The 21,161-nt window shown below is 38.6% G+C and overlaps 1 protein-coding gene across 1 annotated transcript in view; it reads left to right on the forward strand.

Annotated features, from left to right (window-relative positions):
- The first annotated feature begins 20,573 nt into the window (after positions 1-20,573).
- The window catches only part of LOC136885950 (myosin-M heavy chain-like), a 72,327-nt gene continuing 71,739 nt past the window's right edge, over positions 20,574-21,161 (forward strand). The window contains exon 1 of the mRNA XM_067158651.2: positions 20,574-20,648. Coding sequence (XP_067014752.2) covers positions 20,612-20,648 — 37 coding nt within the window. The 5' untranslated portion in view covers positions 20,574-20,611. The remainder of the gene's footprint in view (positions 20,649-21,161) is intronic.

Raw genomic sequence — 21,161 nt, forward strand, 5'->3', positions numbered from 1 at the left:
TTTTGGGTAATGATCTTACTGTAGGTAACTTTGGGTTCATTATGGTTAATTTCTGATAATCTTGATCCTTTAAGATAAAAGTAGAATTTTTGAGAAGGTTCTTTAAGTCGCGTTGTATTTTGTTTGTTGGATCTTTATTAATTATAGTATAGGTTCTGTCTGATAGAAAGGTTTCTGTTTTATCTATGTAATCTTCTTTATTCATTATTACTATGGTGTTGCCTTTATCTGCTTTGGTTATTACTACATTACTATTATGGATTTTAGATTTCAGATTTAGGATTTGTTTTGAGATGTTGTAGTTGTTGTTAGATGTTATCTCATTAAACGATGTTGGGAGTCTCTTTTATACTTCATAACGTACGTCATTTTGCTTCTCAATCGGAATTTGTTTATCAATATTAGTTTCGGTTTCAGCGATGGTAGTAATTATGTCGTCTGCTTTTTTGTGATTAGGCAAATTATATTTAATACCCTTATCCAATAGATTCATCTCTTGTTTGGAGAAGGCAGTATTAGAAAGATTGACAGTAGTGGAAATGTTAGTCAAATGGGAAGGGGGCACTTTGTTAGTTGTGTTGTGGTCGGAGGTTTTGCGTTTGTTTTCTTATAAACAAGATAATTTATGGTTTAGGGTTTTCTGTTTCCTGTCTAATATGTAAGATAGTTTAAGGTCAGTGTGCCTTAAAAATGAATTCCATTCAAGTGGAGATAGTTTTTGAGAGATGGTCAAATGTGTCTTATATAATTGTAAATTCAATAGAGATTTCTTCCTGTATAAAAGCTTGATTTCATTTTTTAACCATATGCTGTTTACTTTCTTTTGAGTGACATTAGATTTTGAATGGGGATGACCTTTTCGTTGCAAAGATTTGAGAAACTTAGGAACCAACTCTAATTTCAAGCAATCTTTAAGAAACTTGATATCCATAGAAATCTTGCCTATTTTAATTCTTAGGTTCAAATACTTATTAGGTTTTATCATTGCCTGGTTGGCATTAATATTACATGTGATAAATATCATTCTTGATCTGTATTGATGATACTTGAATGGAATAATATCAATAAGTTAATTTATTGATTTTACCACCTAATCAATACAAAGTGTCATACTTTAGTTGGTTTACTTTGGCATATTAACTAAAATGGTACATGTTTCGCCTTGAATTCAGGCATCATCAGCCTTTATCTTAACTTTAAAATAGAAACAGGCATCTGATTTATATATACATGAAATGAAATCAAAAAACCTTGGAGAGACTAAAATTACAATTAACATATAGTAAAAGAATTAAAGTTAAGTTTGTTATAAAGATATTACAATGAGTCAGTAATAATTACATTTGGTGAAAGTAATGGTGATATGACATTAGAAGGTTTCTATTATAATTAAAAAGAAAGAAGAAAGCAACAGTCTGTCATAAACGAGTGATAGGATTGCTAAAAATTATGTTGGCCGACCAGCGGTTACAACGAAAATGACAAAGATGGTCGTATTTAATAAAAATGTAGCATAAGATAATAGTGAAATATGGTCATGTGACCATCAATACTTGTTGACTAGAGATCATCAATACAGATCAAGAATTATATTTATCACATGTAAGCAGTATCCAGTAATCGGGAGATAGTGGGTTCGAGTCCCCCTGTCAACAGCCCTGAAGATGGTTTTCCGTGGTTTCCCATTTTCACACCAGGCAAATGCTGGGGCTGTACCTTAAATAAGGCCACAGCCACTTCCTTCCCATTCCTATACCTTTCCTATCCCATCGTCGCCATAAGACCTATCTGTGTCGGTGCGATGTAAAACAAATAGCAAGAAAAACATTCTTTGGTTATATTATAACAATCCTCTGCTGGTAGAAATCTTCCTTAAACATTAGTGAAATTCTGAAAGTAACTATAATACTGGAAATTAATTAATTAACATGCACATTTGTTGGTGACTATATCTGTAGATGTGTGCTATGAGCATACCTAATATATCTTATTTTCCACAGGAAAATATTGAACATGTATCAGAAGTGATAGCTCTGAAGGAAGAAATTAAATCAGAGTTAACAGAGCCAGAGTCAATGCAGGAAAACTCTCTTGAGGTAATGTACATAACTTGATAAGCTATTGTCAGGTAATGGAAATGGTTAGAAAATGGCTCAACAGATATCAGTGTTTGATCCTTCATTTCAGTACACATGAATGATAGTCCTACAGAAAATATACTTTTTTATGAGATTGACTGACTGTTTACTTAGCTATTTTCACTTTTCCTTCAAGTTGTTCCACAATCTTGCATTGTGAATTGTGCAGCAGTTAGGATTATTCCAAAGACCTCTACTCTATATCATTTGGGAGCTGGTATCAATCCTACTAATACTTTTGAATTTGTAAATAGTTTTGAACACAAAGTAATTATAAGGTACATTGTTTTCTTACTGTTACAGGATATTTTACTAGTTGCTTCCAAATGAAACACCTTTTTCATCTTATTCCTTATATTAGTTATTGATTTCTGGATAATACGGTAATTTGTTGATACAAGTTGCAGGTGATATCCTTGTTTACTCTGAGTGTTCGCTTATATACTACACACATTTTAGCCATCTTTTGGCAAGTGAAAAATATTCTTATTCTTCCTAATGTGGTCTGTGGTGATATTTGCCCATTGTGACTGATAATATTAATTAACCCATATCTGCCCAAATTATTTTTTTGTGGAATATTGTGATGTATTTCATAAATATAGTTGTTTGTAACCTAAGCGAAAGGGTTATGATGATTTTTGGTTTCATTACCATATTTTTGCAGAGATTTGCTGTGTTGACATATGTCGACAGTGAGCATGGACAGGTAGGATAAAGGACATGCTCAATAAAGGAACATTTCTTCGCATTTTAAGTTCATGTAAATGTAATAATTAATCACTTAGTAAATATTAGTCACATAAGTATTGAATAAGCACAAAATATTACAAAATATATGTTTCAAAACATAAATGAGGAACAGTTTTGTCTCAATATAGAATGCACACTGTTTCAAAATGAAAGGACAATATTTGTGTGTTTGTAGTACTTGTTATACACTTAATACCAAATTTTGAGCAAGTATGATCACTCTGAAAATAGCAAAAGAGGAAAACTATGAGCAGTACTTTAAAACAGTTAAATTTGTGTTCTGAGGTTACACTCTGCTTTTCATCATCCAGTCTGGTTTAGTGTGAGTGAAATGCCTCGAAACAAAGGACGTGGCAGCCAATATTACATTTTTTGCACTGTTTCCTGGCAGTTTTACCACATTGAGCACACCGCACTTGATTCTCTCTTGTTTCATGTTAGTGGGATACAGCATCGAAACGCACTTCTGGCAACACGCATGAAGATACTTTCGTACTCGGTCTTTCTGCATTAGAGCGCGTAGCGGCACAAGATCGGATATATGCCGTAACAATGTACCGTGTGAAGGCGAGAAGGTCTAAATTTTCCTGTTTGCAATTTGGGGTCAAATGGTAAAGTTGCCATGCATTGTTCGTGCAGACGTTCAGAAGGAACGCAATTAGAGGCCAGTACCATTTCTTGTTTTTGATGCTGATGCGGTAACAGGATATATTTTGATCCAAACGATCGATTCCCTCTATGTGCATATTATACAAAATTATACATGCTAGATGAATTACTGTTATGTATTTCTTTTCAGCATTGCCATTGTACCATTTTCACTTATTTTTGTGCACACTAGTTCAGCACAAGCCCGGAGTTGATTACCAGAGAGTCTGCACATGACTCATCATCATCCCTATCTCCGTCACTATCTAAAGCATTTTGGGGTGGTTCTATGTTTGTATTAGCATCTAGGATGTCTTGTGAATCCTCCAGGATGCTTACGATCTGCTTGATGGTCAATCTGAGAAGGATAAATGAAAATTCTATATCAGTACTGAGGCAGTCCCATTCGTGCCCGCTGTTGACATATGTCGACGTGGAACTTTTGTGCTCTGCTAGACAAAAGCAACTACATATCAGCCATGAATGAATTCAAAATCTGTTAAAGGCATGTTCATTATTACGTTTAACACAACAGTCCGATCTTATTTTCAACTGTAACAATATTATAAGAAAATATTTCTCACCGTGACAGAAGCTTCATCCCCTTGTGTGTATATGATATTTTTTACGCAGCCACGCGATAAGGGACGAAACCAAGTGTTTCTTGTTTTCGTGCAGTGCAGTAAGTATCAAACAATGAACGGTAAATAATGCACCTCAAAAATATTCTTCCGGTTTACCGATATAAGTTCAACAGTATTCAGATATTAACGTCGGCAAATGTCGACAGTGGGCACATATGGGTTAAACATGCAATGGAATAAATAAGCCATTCAGGAGTTATCTTGCCTTTCCGTTTCATACTTCATAAGGGATAATGTTTGTGATAGGCCTTGTAAGTTCACCGTTACTCACCTGAAAATTCGTTGCGTGAATGAATTAGTCATTACCACTGTCATTGTCCACTTCATAGCTTGAGTATCATCTTCTTTCAGTATGACTATGTTGCTATGGGGTCTTTCATTGCCCGTTTATTGAGATACTCATTTCACCATCTCTTCCAGGAGTTCTTGGTTATCTGCTGAAAATATAGCCATGTGGGCAAGGTTGTGATGAGAGGGGAGGTATAATCATGATCGAGGAGTTTTGTAATTGGCTCTCCTATAAGGAAATGGGATGTAGTTAGGTAAGAAGTGTCAAAACAATCATCATTTAGCTTTGGTGAAATAATGTATATGTCGTAAGAACGGTCCAGTCTTTGTTGGTGAAGCGATAAGAATCCATCACTCATCTGAGGTGTTATAACAGACTCTTGACAGCTGCTTCCCAGATTCAACCAAGGTGTGTTTTTGCACAAGGGATGAAATGCCATGTCAGTCCCATGCCTGCAGTTGTGTGCAAAGTTGATTTTCTGTGGGTTGTTTTGCAGGAAGGCCTTAATTTCTGTACCTGATCCGAAGAAGTTTGTGCCTTAATTGCTGTAAATGTTGAGGGTTTGACCTCTATGATACCTAAGTTGATAAAGTGCAGAGAGAAAATTTGTCGTGGTGAGATCAGGTATCATTTCTATATAGACAGCCTTGGTAGCTAGGCAGTCTGGTCTTGTTCGATTTCACATGATTTTTTATTAGAATTTGGCTAGCAGTTTTAAGGAATGGATAATTGTGGGTTACAGGCAACATAGGTGTATTTCGCATTAATTGTTCAGAGGTGTCTGCATTCAACTTAGAACACTTGAGATGTGTATGAGTGTGGCTTCTATCGGTCCCCCTTGCTGATGAGATCCTAATCTTGTCTCTCAGAGAGTTGAGTGTCAGGATGAAGTGGACGAAGGTGTTCCGCCATCATAATTATATTTGTGACATGAAACAGTATTTCTGATGTTTCCACTCCATTAGTGTTGGAGTATTGTACAGTCTTCCGTTAACAAGAAGATGGCCTTCTTGATCTATGATTGGATGTATAGTCTTTATATGAGTTAATAGTTTCCTACACAACATTAATCTAACATTTGTATACAGGGTTCAACTCCAATACGAACAGTGGACTCTATTTCACTCTGTGGGTTGTTTACGACAATTCTAGATAATTATATGTTACAATTCTCATGACTGGTCCGTATTGAAATGTACATTAATTCAACAATGTACCAAAAGTTTATTGAAATCCACATATTGAATACACATTGGGTTCTTAAAATTAAGATTTATATCTCGTAATACTAATTTAAGGGGACATGTTTCGCCTATTGCGTGGGCATCATCAGCCGTGATCTCATGCCTGAGGGGTAAAAATCAGGATCCTGATTACTCTGGTCAACTTGTTACGTAGAGGAATGTATGTTATAAAAATGAGGAAACTCTGTAAATTCACAAACGACAATTTACACAATTAAGACACGTCTAAAAAATATTTGGTGAGAGGATGTGAGTATGTGTTATAAGGGTGGTCCATTCATTGTTGGGGAAGCGATAAGATTATTTCACTCTTCTGAGGTGATATATCAGAATCTTGACAGCTGCTTTCCAGATTCCACCAAAGTGTGGTGCTGCAGGAGGGATGAAATGTCATGTGAGTCCCATGACTGCAGTTGTGTGAAGAGTTGGTTTTCTGAGGGTTGTTTTGCAGAAAGGCCTTGATTTCTTTAGCCCTCTCGCAGGAGAAGAATGATAATAAGAAAGTATCATGGGTTAAATAATAGAAGGGACAACAACTCTAGCAGAAGATTTAGGGGTGGGTTAAAAAAGAAGAAGACCTTTGGAAAACAAAAAGGGACCGCAATAGGAGGGGTCAGAAACTGAAGTATTCGACTGAATGCAGAAATCATCCTGAAGTTGATGAGTTTGGAAAGAATGAAAAGATAATGGGAAATCAATTAAAGTACAAATTAAATTATCCAATGAGGCTGAATTAGAGGTGGTAAACGACTGGAAAACGGTGGGAGGAAGAGAAGCATCAGATGAAGAGATATATAAACGAGATAGAACATCCGCAACGCAATTATGGGTACTAGAAATGAATTTGGCGGAAAATTTAAACCGAGAAAGACGGAGCAACCAGCGGCCAGTTTTGCCAATCTTAGGAGCATTAGAAGGAAGCCAGGAGAGGGCTTGGTTATCGGTTTTAACAATAAATTTTTTGTGATCGAGGTACTCAGAAAAATGTTCAAGGGTGGTCACTAAGGCTAGGGCTTCTTGTTCATAGATGGAATAATTACGTTCATTGGGAGAAAGCAGTTTACTAGAATAAGCAATAGGCAAAGGGGTACCCTCAACAACTGGATTAAGAACTCCAGAAATAGCATAATCAGAGGCGTCAGTGTGTATATCGAAGGGTAAAGAAAAATCAGAGAACTGCAGAATGGGGGCATTGATAAGAAGAGTCTTAAGAGTAGAGAAAGCATACTGTTGAGTAGGGGTCCAAACAAATTTAACATTTTTATGCTTGAGATATTGCAATGGTTCAGCAATATGAGATAAATTTGGAATAAAGCAGTTATAAAAAGAAACCATTCTAAGAAAGGTATGCAGTTGTTTAATATTTTTGGTGGGGGAGAGTTGCATAATAGCGGCAATATGATCAGGATTAACAGAAAAACCTTGGGAAGAAATGATATGGCCAAAGAATTTAACAGAAGTTTGAGCATGAGAATGTTTGGAAGGGCTGGTAGTAAGACCTGCCGTACGAAGACGAGAAAGTACTTCGGTAAGTTGAATAATATGGGAGTCAGAATCAGGAGAAAAAGTCAATAAATCATCTACGTATGGAGTTTGGTAAATTGATAGAGACCATTAGGCATGATGAACTAGCAGAATCTAAGGGAATTTGGTGAAAAGCGGAATTACAGTCAAATATGGAAAAATATTTAGCATTAGTAAAAAAAATTATTGCGTTTTTCAGCTTGGGAAGAGGATGAGCATCATATTTAATTTTGCTATTGAGATGACGATAGTCTATGACAAAATGCATGGAATGATCAGGCTTATTGACAAGAAAGGCAGGTGAAGCATAATTCGATGTTGAAGGGATAATTAAACCATCAGCAAACATCTGAGATATGTGCTGCTCTTGAAGTTGCATACGAGGTGGTCTAAGATGATAAGGTGGAGATCTGACGGGAGAAACATCGAAGAGATCAGTACAAGCTTCATAATTGCGGACAGTACCAGTATCAATGTCAGAAAATTGGTTGAATAGCAAGCTTAAAACTTCCTGCTGAGACTCAGTAACATAAACATGTGAGTTAGAAAGATGTAATAAATTGGGGTAAACAGAAGGGTTAATCAAAGGAATGCTAGTCACAGAATCAAAACAAAAAGAAATAGAAGAGGTTTGAGTGTGGAGAATTAAGCCGTTATGTGAGAAAAAATCATATCCGAGTATCAGGGGTATAGGAAGATCTTGAGCGACGTAGAAGGGAAAAGACCATGAAAATTTAGAAATCTTTACAGTAAGAGTAAGTTGACGAAGAATATTTAAAGGGTGATGTGACACTGAAGAACACAGTAAGTCCGAAAAACGTAATTGAAAGTGTGGATGTAATTGAAGTAATTGCTGAAAGAAAGTGGGACTGAGAAGTGAAATAGAAGCTCCGGAGTCCAATAAGGCATGGGAGTGAATATTGTATAATACAGTAAGAATATAAGCAGATCAAGCCTGACACGTTGGTAAGAAAAACAGAGAGACGGATGGCAGATTTTGCCCCACAGACCGAATGCTGTCTACATATGGCGGGAGAAAGAGTTTATCGGTCATAATTGTAAAAGCAATAGCTGACGGATACTCTATTGAAGACTTTCATGCCCATCTTTTCCCTAAATTTATTCCAGGTAGAGCAATGTCATCCTTAATACAGAAGTACTACTTCTGAGTACAGAGGTTGGACGGGAATTTGGCCGATTTTATTCAGGATATAAAATTTTATACGCGGGTATTCGCTCTCCATTTTCCCGAAGATGAAATTGTGCAAACCATTGTCGAATAAATGTCACCAGCTTATATTTCGTACTTGTGTTTTGCTTCTCGACGTCAAACCTTCTCCGAATGGCATTGTCAGCCGAGGGAGTGAGGTATGCTGACACCTTACGAGTAGGCAGGGAGCCCCCTCCGTCATTCAACAGTTCTCGGCCACCCCCTTTTCGAACCTTTCCCACACGCAAGTATTATGCGTGCAGATTGACTGAACACCTCAGGAATAAGTGTCCCTTGCTAGAATCTAGTGGAACTAGGAAACAAGCAGGTCCGTCCCAAGGTTGTTTTAAGTGCAGGTCGTTTTCCCATCGAGCAAAAAAATTGCACTTCACTTAACAGCACAACTTCCTCTTCTTCTTCTGGTGCTGCCTCCAATAACTCAGGCGATAGGAAGCGACTAGGGTCGTCGGCTGAGTCACAAGGTTCATCTTCTCCAGGCTAAGCGCCCGTTAAATCAGGCAACGAATCCTTCAAGGAAGAAACCCCTTCTAATTTATCATTTGAAGGCCCTAGAGAATGCCTTACAATTGCTTTTGAGACCCCAGGGTACGTGCCATTTCTGAAAATTGAGGTAAATAACGAACCTGTCAGTGTACTATTACATTTCTGATGAGTGGTACTCTAAATTGGCAGCCTTTTTTAAATTTCCAGACTATTGTTTGTCTTCTATTATATGCGTTTCGGCAAATTCTTCACCATTAGAAATTTTAGATTTTATTTTTAATAAAGTTCCTGTCTCAAAATTGACATGGAAAATTATGTTGTTGGGGGCTAAACAGTTGTCTTGCCCTGTAATATTGGGTGCCGATTTCATGTCTCATTCTGGACATTTGCTCGACCTTCAGAGCAAGTCGTGCACATTCATATTTGATAGTAACGTTAATATCCCCCTTTTGAAATCTAATCCTTTGTCATTTTCATCTATTTCGCCTAGCCAGAGTGAGATGTCGTTAGATCTTAGGCATCTACCTGAGGTCCAGGCTGAAACTATTTGAACATTGGGTCAGACCTTTCCTGATGTATTTCCAGAAACCCTTGGTGTTACTGACCTGATCGAGTATAAGATTGAGGTAACGGATTCCATTCCTGAAAGGTTTCCTCCATATAGGCCATCTTCCGCATAAAATGAAGGCTCTTAACTCTTTATTTTTAAACAGAACACATACAGAAAGATGTAATCTTTTTGTATTGCTAAATAAACTGAAACTTTATCTTTTTAAAGTTAATGACATTCAACACCATTGCACCATTTTAAACTCAACTTTGGCAAACTAGCAATGACATTTGACCTTGAAACGCACATTACTCTGATACATTCGAAACATGGAACTAGGCACGTTGCTGGCTGTCCTGAGCAAGTCTTACAAAAAATGTTGTCTGTTTTCTCTTGCAGGGTCCCTTTCTTTTCTTTGAACATTTAGCTGGTAATTTGGAGCAAACAACACACTTAGGTTTTTGACTCTTGTCCTGCTGCTCCTCAAGGAAGTTCCCATCCATCAGGCGCGCTTGAGGTATGTAATCAGAAGGTCTTCCTCGTTTCGCCGCCGGACTGCGCTGATACTCTCGTAGAAGTCCCATTATGACAGAATTTCTGAAGTCAGGAGCACTCTTTTTGGAAGCTTATTGTACAATATTCTTCCATTTTTAATGCAGTTTCAATGAGAAAATACCACAAGACCTGATACCACTTGAGTTTCTTGTGTACAAATGCATAGTTAGTTTTCAGTTAATCAGTTTTTATCAACTCCGTTCATTTCATGGTTGTAATTTACAACTAACTTGAGTTTTTCAACAGTCACATGGCCACTTTCACCTTTTTTGACATCTTCTGAATCTTCACGATCTCAGATGTGAACGGTCGATAACATGTTTACCCGGCCAGTACCTTGCCACGCGCATGCTAGCATTTCTTTGGATGGAATATGCCAGAGTTTAGGTTTTTGCCCTTTCGTCATTTTCAGGATTTTCATCTCTTTAGCTAGTCCTTTGCGGTTACATCTCACTGTCCTGGAGGCACCTATGTTCTTCTCAGAAAGCTGGGTGAAAAGAGCTGGGCTTGATAAATAATTGTCCGCATTCACAATTCTGCCAGTATTCTCAAAACCCTCTCTCAGGCTTTTTACCACTTTCTCTCCCAAAGTTTCCCCGGAAACTGACTCATCGCTGTCCTCTCTTACCTAAGTCTGAAACTTGCAAATGTAACCACTTTTACTGTCGCATAGTGACCACTATTTTACACCCCATTTTGTCGATGGCTATGAAGAAAAGTGTTGCTTACACCACAGCCTTCCCGTAAACTTCAGCATACTGTAGACTCATCAACTGATACGCATTTTTCAGGTGTAGCATGCTCTAGGTACGTATTTTCTACAATAGGTATGACAGGTCTTACTTTGAATAATGGACCATAACCTGGCGACCCCTTAGCAATGTGGTTTTCATTGTTATTGATATGTATTGTACCGGAAATGCAGCTACGTGAAAGCAAGTTCGAAGAATGAGAGTTAAACTTCACGCGAGGGAAAGGGTAGGCAATCCGGCTGATCTCGCTGACGTAGACGTGGCCGCCTCGGGCTGACCTCACGCTGCAAGGCATGATGTTCTGACCCATCTGTAAAGTCTATTTGGAGTTACTGTAGGATACAATTATTTTTGCACTGCCAACGTTAAGGCCATAATAACAGATGCAAACTAGCAGGTTCTTGAGCAAATCTACCATGTACTTTAGGAGTTACAGGGGTGGATAATATCCACGTTTCGAGATACTTTGTCGGCTCCAGGTATAAAAGCATGGCGATCTAGGCTACTGGATCAATAATACTCCACCGTCTCTGCGATACGGGAGATAGGTGGAGCCCTGCAAGTGCGGCAAACCGAATCTATGTCCAGTCGGGACTCTGCATCTCTGGTGCTCGGTTCCAGTGGAAGCGGAACATACTGTAGTATTTTTATTCAAGTGCCATATTAGGACTCATGTTTTCTATACTAACAGTAGCTTTCTAAAGGAACATAGAATTTGTCTCGTGAGTGATGTAATTTTTCCAAGTGTCATGTTTGAACTTGTGTTTCGTAACAAATTGTGGGAACTTAGAATATTTCTGAGTGCCACATTTAAACTGGTGTTTTCGTAACAAACTGTGGGAACCTAGAATATTAATGCCATATTTGAACTTCTGTTTTCTTCTCGTGAAGTTCCGAGGGAACATAGAATTTTTTTGGTGCCACATTTAAACTTATAATTTCTACTTAGTAATAATTATCCATGGACAGTGTTAAACACTCTTCAAGTGCAGGTAAACTTTTATAATGATTTAAAGACAGTGCTGAACAGTCTTCAAGTGCATGTAAATTTAATAATTAATTACAGACAGTATAGAACATTCTCCGAGAGGCATTAAATTTAATTTATACATATATGTCCTGAACTTTCACGAACTGTAAATATTACGTTCAACATTGTGTTCCAATCATAAAATTGACAAAGGCAGTCAATTAGGAACAGTAATGATAAAAGTTAGTGAACTAATAGACTATTATTCAGACTGTCGTGCCATTATCAGCGGACTTACATCGCGAATTTGACATTGTAAATTTGTACATAGTTTTCCCAAGTGTCAATTTGTCTGGCATGCAACATGTGATCAGTTACTCAGTTTAATTGTTTTCTATTCAAGTATTAACTTCATGAATCTTTGTGATTCAGCGAGGTGTTTTAGTCATAGATTCAAGTGTCATTTTCATTAACATTTGACGTATCCACATGCAGTGAATTAATGCAGTATTCAAAGGTCAATGTTAATTTATTTGATTGTGCTACAAGTGAGTTGAATGCCATACAGGGGACTTGTGTGCTTGGCACGACTGACCTCTCAGTATTGCCGTGTGAGATCGGACCCTGCAACTTGAGCACTTAGAAATTCGAGAACTTCCAGATATTCCAGAAATTCGAGATATTCAAGACCGTCGAGAACTTCGCATCAAGGATGGGCGTGGTCCCCGTCCAGACCGTGCCTAGTAACCATCCCGAAGTCTGGAGATTCCCGCCTGCAACAACGCATCAACTCAGCTTGTGTAAAAGGTGATATGAATTTGTTTGCAATGAACAATAAAACCATATTTTCAAAAGAATATAAATTCAATGAACTAATATCCTTCTCTGTTCCAAGTTTAGTGCTTACGTACCACCACCTTAGAAACATTCCATGCTCTTCAAGCTAGCCAGACAGACTTTTTTCCTGCTACAGTATGGAGCTTCGAAGAAGGCAGTACTTGTCTCGCGACATCACTTGGCGTAGCAGTAAGCCAATATTGTTCGGAAAAGTAAGTCTGTTAATTTTTTTTTTTGCTAGTTGCTTTACGTCGCACCGACACAGATAGGTCTTATGGCGACAATGGGACAGGGAAGAGCTAGGAGTGGGAGGGAAGCGGCTGTGGCCTTAATTAAGGTACAGCCCCGGCATTTACCTGGTGTGAAAATGGGAAACCACGGAAAACCATCTTCAGGGCTGCCGACAGTGGGGTTTGAACCTACTATCTCCTGAATACTGGATACCGGCCACACTTAAGCGACTGCAGCTATCGAGCTCGGTAAGTAAGTCTGTAATGTTGATTTATGTTACAATACTATCCCAATATCAATAGCCACCATTGCCTGATTACCTTCTGTTGTGCATTCAGTCCATCGATTATACCTTGAATGTGGATGAAAATCATTTTTTAATCTAAACACTGCTCAGCATATCTATTTGTTTCCATTACTGTATGCTCAAACACTGAGCGCATCATAAATTGAAGTAATGCCTTGTATGGGTCATCAAATTAGAAACCATGCTTTTCACTGTTATATCAAAATTAGCCCCGTCACATAATTTCATTTTTGTCATTCTTATTTCATCACTGATATCCCGCCAGACCGATACAACTTGAAGATCTTCCTCGTTGGCACTTTCTTCCAAACAGTCACTATGCGCATCATCACCTGTTCCATTGTCCAAATTTACTGAACAGTCTGAATCAGAATCTGCCACTAAAAGATTGAAGATTTCTTCACTGTTGTTCCGCGCCCTCATAGCTGCTGAGTGAAGCCTGCTATCAGCCAGACAGCTGACAGGAATGTTGTCGGACAGGCTGGTGAAAAATAAATAAACATATGTCCAGTATTAGCAGCAATGTTTGTATTATTAAATGTGCCTTTTTTAAAGAAGCACACTGAACTATAGCAGGAAATTACCAAGTTGACAAAAGTCTATTACAGCAGCGAAAGTGTTTAATGTTAAAGGATGGTATTATTCGACTTTCAGAGTCAGCGTATTCATCACCTATTTTTCTTGTACCGAAACTCCAAGGTGGTTTCAGGCTTGTCATCGATTACAGAACTTTAAACTGTAAGGTTGTATTATAATCAGTGCCCCTTCCTGACTTTCATTCTTGTTTTTAATGATTTCGTAAGGCTAAGTTCTTTTCCATATTGGATCTTAACCAAGCATATAATCAGATTCCGATGGCAGAAAAATCCAAACATTTGACAGCTTTCACCACTGATTGGAAATTGTATGAATACAACCGTTTGCCTTTTGGGCTCCCTATGGGCGCGGCTGTCCTTACTAGACTGCTGGATAGGGTCTTCTCCGACATCAAATTTATCTTTGTCATTACCTCGACGATGCCGTGGTATTTTCTGAGACCTTTGAAGAACACCTACATCATCTTAAGGAGGTTCTAAATTGCCTTTGTAAGGATGGTTTGACAGTTAAGTTATCTAAGGTAGCTTTTCCTAAGCCTTGTGTCATTCTTAGTTCATATTGTGTCGCCCGATGGTGTTGTTATCGACCATTCCAGAACGCAGGCTAACCGCGACTTCAAGTGGCTTAAGGACGTCAGAGGAATTGCTGGGTTCATAGGCATGGTGAATTTCTTCAGGAAATTTACTTCCAACTTCGCTAATAGGGCGGCGCCCCTAAACCTACTTCGTAGGAAAGGTGTCATGATCGAATGGGGACCCTCGCAGCAAGATGCATTTGAAGATCTTGTATTAGCTCTTTGTAACGCCCCAGTATTAGCCATGCCTGATTTCTCTAAGAAATTCTTAGTTCAAACCGATGCCTCTTCATCTGCCGTTGCTGCTGTCCTCCATCAGGAAACCAAACTCGAAAGACGGCCTATTGCATATGCGTCTATGACCTTGTCGGTTTAAGAAGCCAAGTACTACATCTATGAATTAGAAGGTCTGGTAGTTCTGTTTGCCTTAGAGAATTTCCGCCTTTATCTAGAGCATGGTAAATACGAATGAGAAACTGACAATCAGGCTTTAAGTCGGGTTTTGGCTATGCCTCACCATACTGGGCGTATCACTTGTTGCGCTATCAGAAATTCAGCTTTTCAATTCATCGTGCAACACTTTACAGGATCAGAGAAAATGGTCACAGATGGACTAAGTCGCATGTTTTCTAGTGACATTGAGTCCAGTGAACACGACGATAATTAATCTCCTCCCATGCCCATACCTTCTTGTGTTAATGCTATTTTGATGGATGCCCCTATGTTGTTTTGTGATATCGGGATATATCAACGGGAAGATCCATTGCTGGCTCCTAGTATTGAAACCCTTTCTTCTGGGGAACATCTTGTCCCTAATGTGCTGAGGATTGGGGTTTTGTGCTGCCGTTCGAAGCCCGATCATATGATGAAAGTAGTTGTTCCAGCTGTTATTGTGCCCATGATATTCAAGTACTATCAAAAGACTCCATTAGGGGGGCTCTTAGGCATCTTTAAAACTAGAGAGAAAATTAGGGAACTGTTTATCTGGAAGAGTATGGACAGTGAAATCAGAGAAATAGTTAAATCATGTAAATCTTGCTTGCTTAGTGATCCCATATAATCTACCTAGCTAGGGCTATTTTCATCACATCAAGCGTCTCGCCCTATGGAGCATTTCTACATAGACTACGTTGGATCCTACGGGAATAAGTTCATCCATGTGTAGATGGCTTCACTAGATTTTCATGGTCATTTCCGACTAAGCTGGCTACTGCTCAGATGACCATTTCTTGCCTTAATACTATCTTTGATTAATTTGGTCCTTGTCAGTATATAGTTTACGATAATGGAAGGACTTTGACATCTATCTTATTCCGAAAATTCTGTTTTGATTTGTCCATGTCACATGTAACTACTTCTCCTTATTACCCTCAGCCACCTCTGGTTGAGCGGGTCAGTCGTAATCTTTGATCTGCTTTTATAGCCCTTCACCAAGAAGATTATTTTATGTAGGATACTTCCTTGCATTGGTTAGCCTTTTCACTAAATTCAGCTGTTCACGAGTCACATAATTTTACGCCTGCCTCTCTCGTGTTCAAGTTTGTACCTAACATGCCGTTGTCAAATGAGGTATTGCCAGAGAGCATAAATCCTGATAGCATCAGGGACCTGTGGAAGAAGGCTAACAGTAACCTTGAGGCTTAAAATGAGATGGTTAAAGGGAGACATGATCGTGGACGGAGACCCACCAATCTAAAGTTTGGAGATCAGGTAATGGTTAAGAATTTTGTGCCGGCAGGCAAGCTTGCCTCCAGATTTCTCGGGCCATGCATTCTTTTGGATTTCTTAACACCGGTCACTCTTTTGGTGAGCAACCCAGCCACTGAAAGATTATTAGAGTGCACCTCTCTCAGATAAAACCTGTAAAATCTCTTTGTTTGCAATATAGGCCACTAAGTTATGACAGTGAGGAAGTAGTTATATTCCTTTCCTTAACAGCTCAGAGACTTAAAAGTTTAAGTTGGAAAGTGGAGATCTTCTGCCCCACTAATATGCCGCTTGTGTATTACGTTTTCTTGTTCCACCTGTGTACAAACCTTCCTCTCTAAAATAATTCTTTTTCCTCCGTTGCTCGGCTGTGATTACCTTCCCCCCGCCTCCAAAACCTAGCTTGCATTCCACACACTCATCATCGAAGCCGCCCGCCTCATCTGAACCTGCAGCTTAAAAATAAACATACTCTCGCTGTCCATAAGAACAATCTCTGTCACCAAGTTAATTACTCTTTCAGTGCCCTCTCTGCAATCTGCGTCCGAGTTACATCTGGCGAGTGATGCTGGCATGGGGTAAGGGCCCAACCCGCTCTGGCCCAGTCTCCTTCATGAGGGCATACTTGAGTACCATCCTTGCCGGCAAAGGGCTGAGGTGCGGTAACACTACTGTCTACATTATTTCGGAGCAGTGTCTCAATATCTGGCCTTGGGTGCATCTAACCTTCTCACGGTAGCGGGAGAGATGTATCTGAGGGTACTTGGCGATTCGGGGGACCCTACCCAGGTATCGGCATTGGCAGCCACTCTTGTTGTCAATCGTGAACTGTGCATCTCAGACTTTTATGGCTTCAGGAAGACTTCAAGACTTGTATTCGACATAATTACTTACAAATGAACTTTCATCAACAAATTTTCCGACTACCAACTCCAATTTCAAATTTTTCCAAAAAGCAAAATTTTCTAAAATGTGTCACCTGAGGGAGGACGTTTGTGGGGAGGTCTGTACCGGAGGTACATCTGCCCGGTTTATTTAATTTAAGTGCCTTCGCTAAGGCCCTCGTTAAAGTAAAGTTTGAAACAACTATTACAAGTAGTTTGAACATTTCTCAACAGATGTCTCTACTATAAACTTTACGATGTGCCCTCTGATGTGAAGATGAACTATTAAAATTTTTGATACATTTTGTATGTGAAGGTTTCCTAAACTAGAATGTTCTCTTTTGTTTTTTCATGTTCACATTTTTTTAACACTTCTATTTCTTCCTGCCAACTTAGGATGTTGGCCAATGAAAAATTGTGTATATCTTTCTACCAATCAAAATTTCCTGGTGTTTATTGGATTATCCTATAAGAATTGGGGGTGTATCGAGTCTTAGCCCAGAGTTTTCTGGAGCTTTCCCTCTACTATAAAATCTGGAACTTTTATACCACTTCAAGAGGTCCACCAGCTTAAGGTAATGGAAGATCCTGCTTAAAATCAAGTGGTCTTCCAAAGCTAGCTCCAGGGGAAGGTTTCATATATTTAGTAATGTAACTTCATTTTCTAAAAATGGAAATTTCAACTTAACCGAAATCAGGGAACAGAACGTGGTGTACCCTCTTGTGTTCCCTCTCAACGTGATTGTAAGGTGACTATGATTTTGTGACCTTTCCTGTTTTGTAAATTCTGTAACTTGAACATTTTTCTCCTAGTCACCTCCGTAATATAGGCTTCGCCTCTGTAACGTCGGGCCGTAAGCTCAAATATGGTTTTATGCATGTAATGTAAAATTCTAGGAGATCCAGAGTTCGCCTCCTTACCTGTTTGGTTTATGGACCAGTAAATTAACCTTTTTTAACCATAGGCTTTTTAGAATGGGTACTTGTTACTCCTGTTTAACTCCATTTATTTCATATTAAAATTATCAGACAGTTGAGCAAGATATACATAGGTAAAATACAAGTATACATTTACAAAAGGGGTCCTCTACCTGTTCTAAGTATATACATTGCAACGGTAGAGTCTACAAAAACCTTAAGTTCATCACAAGTCAAGTTCCTTTCAAGGATATGGTCTACCACTGTGCTTGCGGCGTACAGGGCCGCCGCTGTTTCAGCTACATTAATCTGGGTTGGCTCTTGGAAAGGTTGGGCCCAAGCCAAGTTCAATTGAGGCGAAAAGTAAGCTATACTGTGCGGAGTGGCGTCCGCATAAACACTAATTACATGGTTATTCACACGCACAGAACAAACACTTGCAAGAGTTACTGGGTTGAATAATTGTCGTGGCCAGAACCATTCTCTTGATAGAATGTGTCGCACTGGAAATAGAGGCCATGACATGACATAGCATAGCCAAGCCAAATACCCGGCATTGCGTGCGAGGTCATCCGTTTGCACTTTTGGGAGCACTGTCAAGTAGGAAGTCACTCTTCTCTGCACATCCTGCGTCAGTTGAAGAGTCTGCCTATTGGTGTTGATAACCACGCCGAGGCAGGTGAGTTCATTCATTGGTTGGAGATGTGATTTCTGTTTGTTGAGCGTAATTCCTAATACCCATTCCAAATACATTATTATATCGTCCACAAGGATCTCGTTGCCGTAGATCAGCCAATCATCTAAATAGCAGATAGTGTCAACATTAAACTGTGCCTTCAATATCTCGAAGACCGCTATTGCCCACCTTTGCATAATAGATGGGGCTAGCGTGTGCCCCATCGGGAGGCGCGTCATGGCATATGACTGTCCTTGGTAATATACACCGTAGAACCTTCGGTGGTGGTAGTGAAGAGGCACTTGGTAAAATCTGGATTTTAAATCCACATTTATCATGAGTGAAAAGGGAGGTATACGTTGAAGTGCCCGTGCAGGGCTGTGAAGAGAGAACTTTGGAATATTATAATACTGTGTCTATCGCGACAAGTCGTGTATGACTCGTGCGGAGCGGTCAGGCTTAGTGACGAGAAATAAAGGGTGAGCGTTAGTGATCTCTTGTCGTTCCAAGAGTCCCGTTGCCTGCATATCGTTGATTACCTGGTCCATGAGAGGAGATGCCTTTCTGGGTATGAAGACCGGTGGAGCCGCTGTGGGTCGTGGAAGGCGGGCGCCTTCCCGGATGAGTTGTTATGCAAAACGTCCAAGGGGGGTGTCCATATAGGGCACTGGAAGCGCAGCAGGCACTGCTACTGAGTGATAATGTGTCAGACGGTGTGCTGCTTGTTGAAACTCTGGTATCGGTGGAAGCGGTTGGCTTTGTTAAATGTAGTGTGTGCCTTTGATAGTCCTTGAAAGTGTGAATTTTCGTAGAGGGATCCTTAGGTATAAATTCATGGAGCAAGGGTGCTCTTCCTAGTAAAGTTATTGATGTGAAGGTTGAATGGTGTCTAGTTAGGCTGTAATGGTGTAATGTGTGGATAGTAGTCTCCTAGCTAGATTTGTTGAGCAAATATGCTCTTACTGATGGTGTAAAAGCAATTGGGAGAGCTGTCACCTTGACTATTGATTGAAAGGGAGCAGCTGTGCTTCAAGCTCATGTTGTAAATAGTTGTTCTTTTTCCTAATTTTGTCACACAAGATTACGGGCTAGCCTCATTGCTAGTCTATTGTTATTTGCTCAGCAAAGTGTGAATATTTAAGATTTGGAAAAAGAGAGAGGTCAGGAAAAGAAATTAAATGGCCAAAATAATGTTGCCAACTTTAAGAGTTTAAATTAATCTATCGATTTTCGTATATCCGCCCATTCATGCCCGCACTTTATTTCAATTCTGTATACCACAGTATCCCCGTAACAATTATTATTATTTATTTATTTATTTTCCTTAAATTGTACATGTACACATACACGGCTTCCATCCCCATATGTATGTGTACATATACTCTGCTGAAATTCACAAATATGTAGGCAAATTTAAATTTACATATTTACAAATTTTCCTCCTTTTCTATGCTACCTTGTGTACTGCTATCCTACAGTGTGTTCCTTTTCATGTTCTTATCTCTCTTATCAGTTGTCCAAGAAGCAGTGGCAAAAGGGACTCAGGTTAAGACAAAGCAGGTTGTTATGCAAGTTACGTTCCAAAGAGGGTAAATAATTAATGTAATGTAAATTTTAATCCAATAACTGTTGTAAAGTATTATTTGAAGTAATTCCACATGTTATATATGAGTTGATTATGTTTGTAAATACAGACAATATTATAAGTAGAATTTTGTAAATAATATAAATTTATTAAGGATGAGCTTTGTGTTTAATAAAAAAAATGTGTAAATTGTATAATGCAGAATTGTGTGAAATTGTCTTCTTCTCTGTACATTTAAAGTTTAGTGCTTGACAATGTATTTTTGTGTACCATTTGCCACCAAGGTAGACACCTCTTTTGCATTTAAAGTGATTTTGATTTGATTGTTCCTTTCCATTCTTATATATTTTAAATGGGAAATAAATTAATTATACTCTTTTTTGCCACTATGAAATTTATTTTCTCAGCTGTTTATTGTTTAGGCTTATATATTTTTATTCCTTTACTTTTCTTATTTGTTACTTACAGACGTCCAATGATATTAAGGAGGAAATATTCATAGAAGAACATACTGATGATCAGCTGTTGCCATACATCAAAGCAGAAACAAAGTACGTACACTCCAGATCCTATACAATATGGAATATGTTGTACCTCTTCTCAGTTGTGTCCAGTAGCAGTTGGTTTATCTCCAAAAACTGCCCATTTTCATCAGTTTAATCCTTTCTTTACAAGATTACATTTACTCACTAGTATCTTAAAATTCTATTGGTTAAAAATTGTTTAAAACCTTCAGAAATTTTAAGATCGTATTTAATGTTCTGTCCTGTAGTTTTATTGAATATATATCTACAAAAATAATCTCTGCTAAACCTAGGTATTATTGAAATATATTTGTTTACAATACCGTTAAGCAATCATGAAAAATGTGTTCTGACTTTCACTTTTACCGCATCATTTGTTCATCACATTCTTATCATCTTGCCATCTTTAGCTATTAACCCCAGATATTCTCAGTATTTGTGTACTTTCATACCAACAGTGACACACAGAAACAATCATGTTTGTAGGTTATCAACTAAATCTACAAATTCAAAATGGTTAAGTTTGATGAACATTGTAAA

The sequence above is a fragment of the Anabrus simplex genome, chromosome X (genome assembly GCF_040414725.1).
Source record: "Anabrus simplex isolate iqAnaSimp1 chromosome X, ASM4041472v1, whole genome shotgun sequence".
Classification (NCBI taxonomy): Eukaryota; Metazoa; Arthropoda; class Insecta; order Orthoptera; family Tettigoniidae; genus Anabrus; species Anabrus simplex.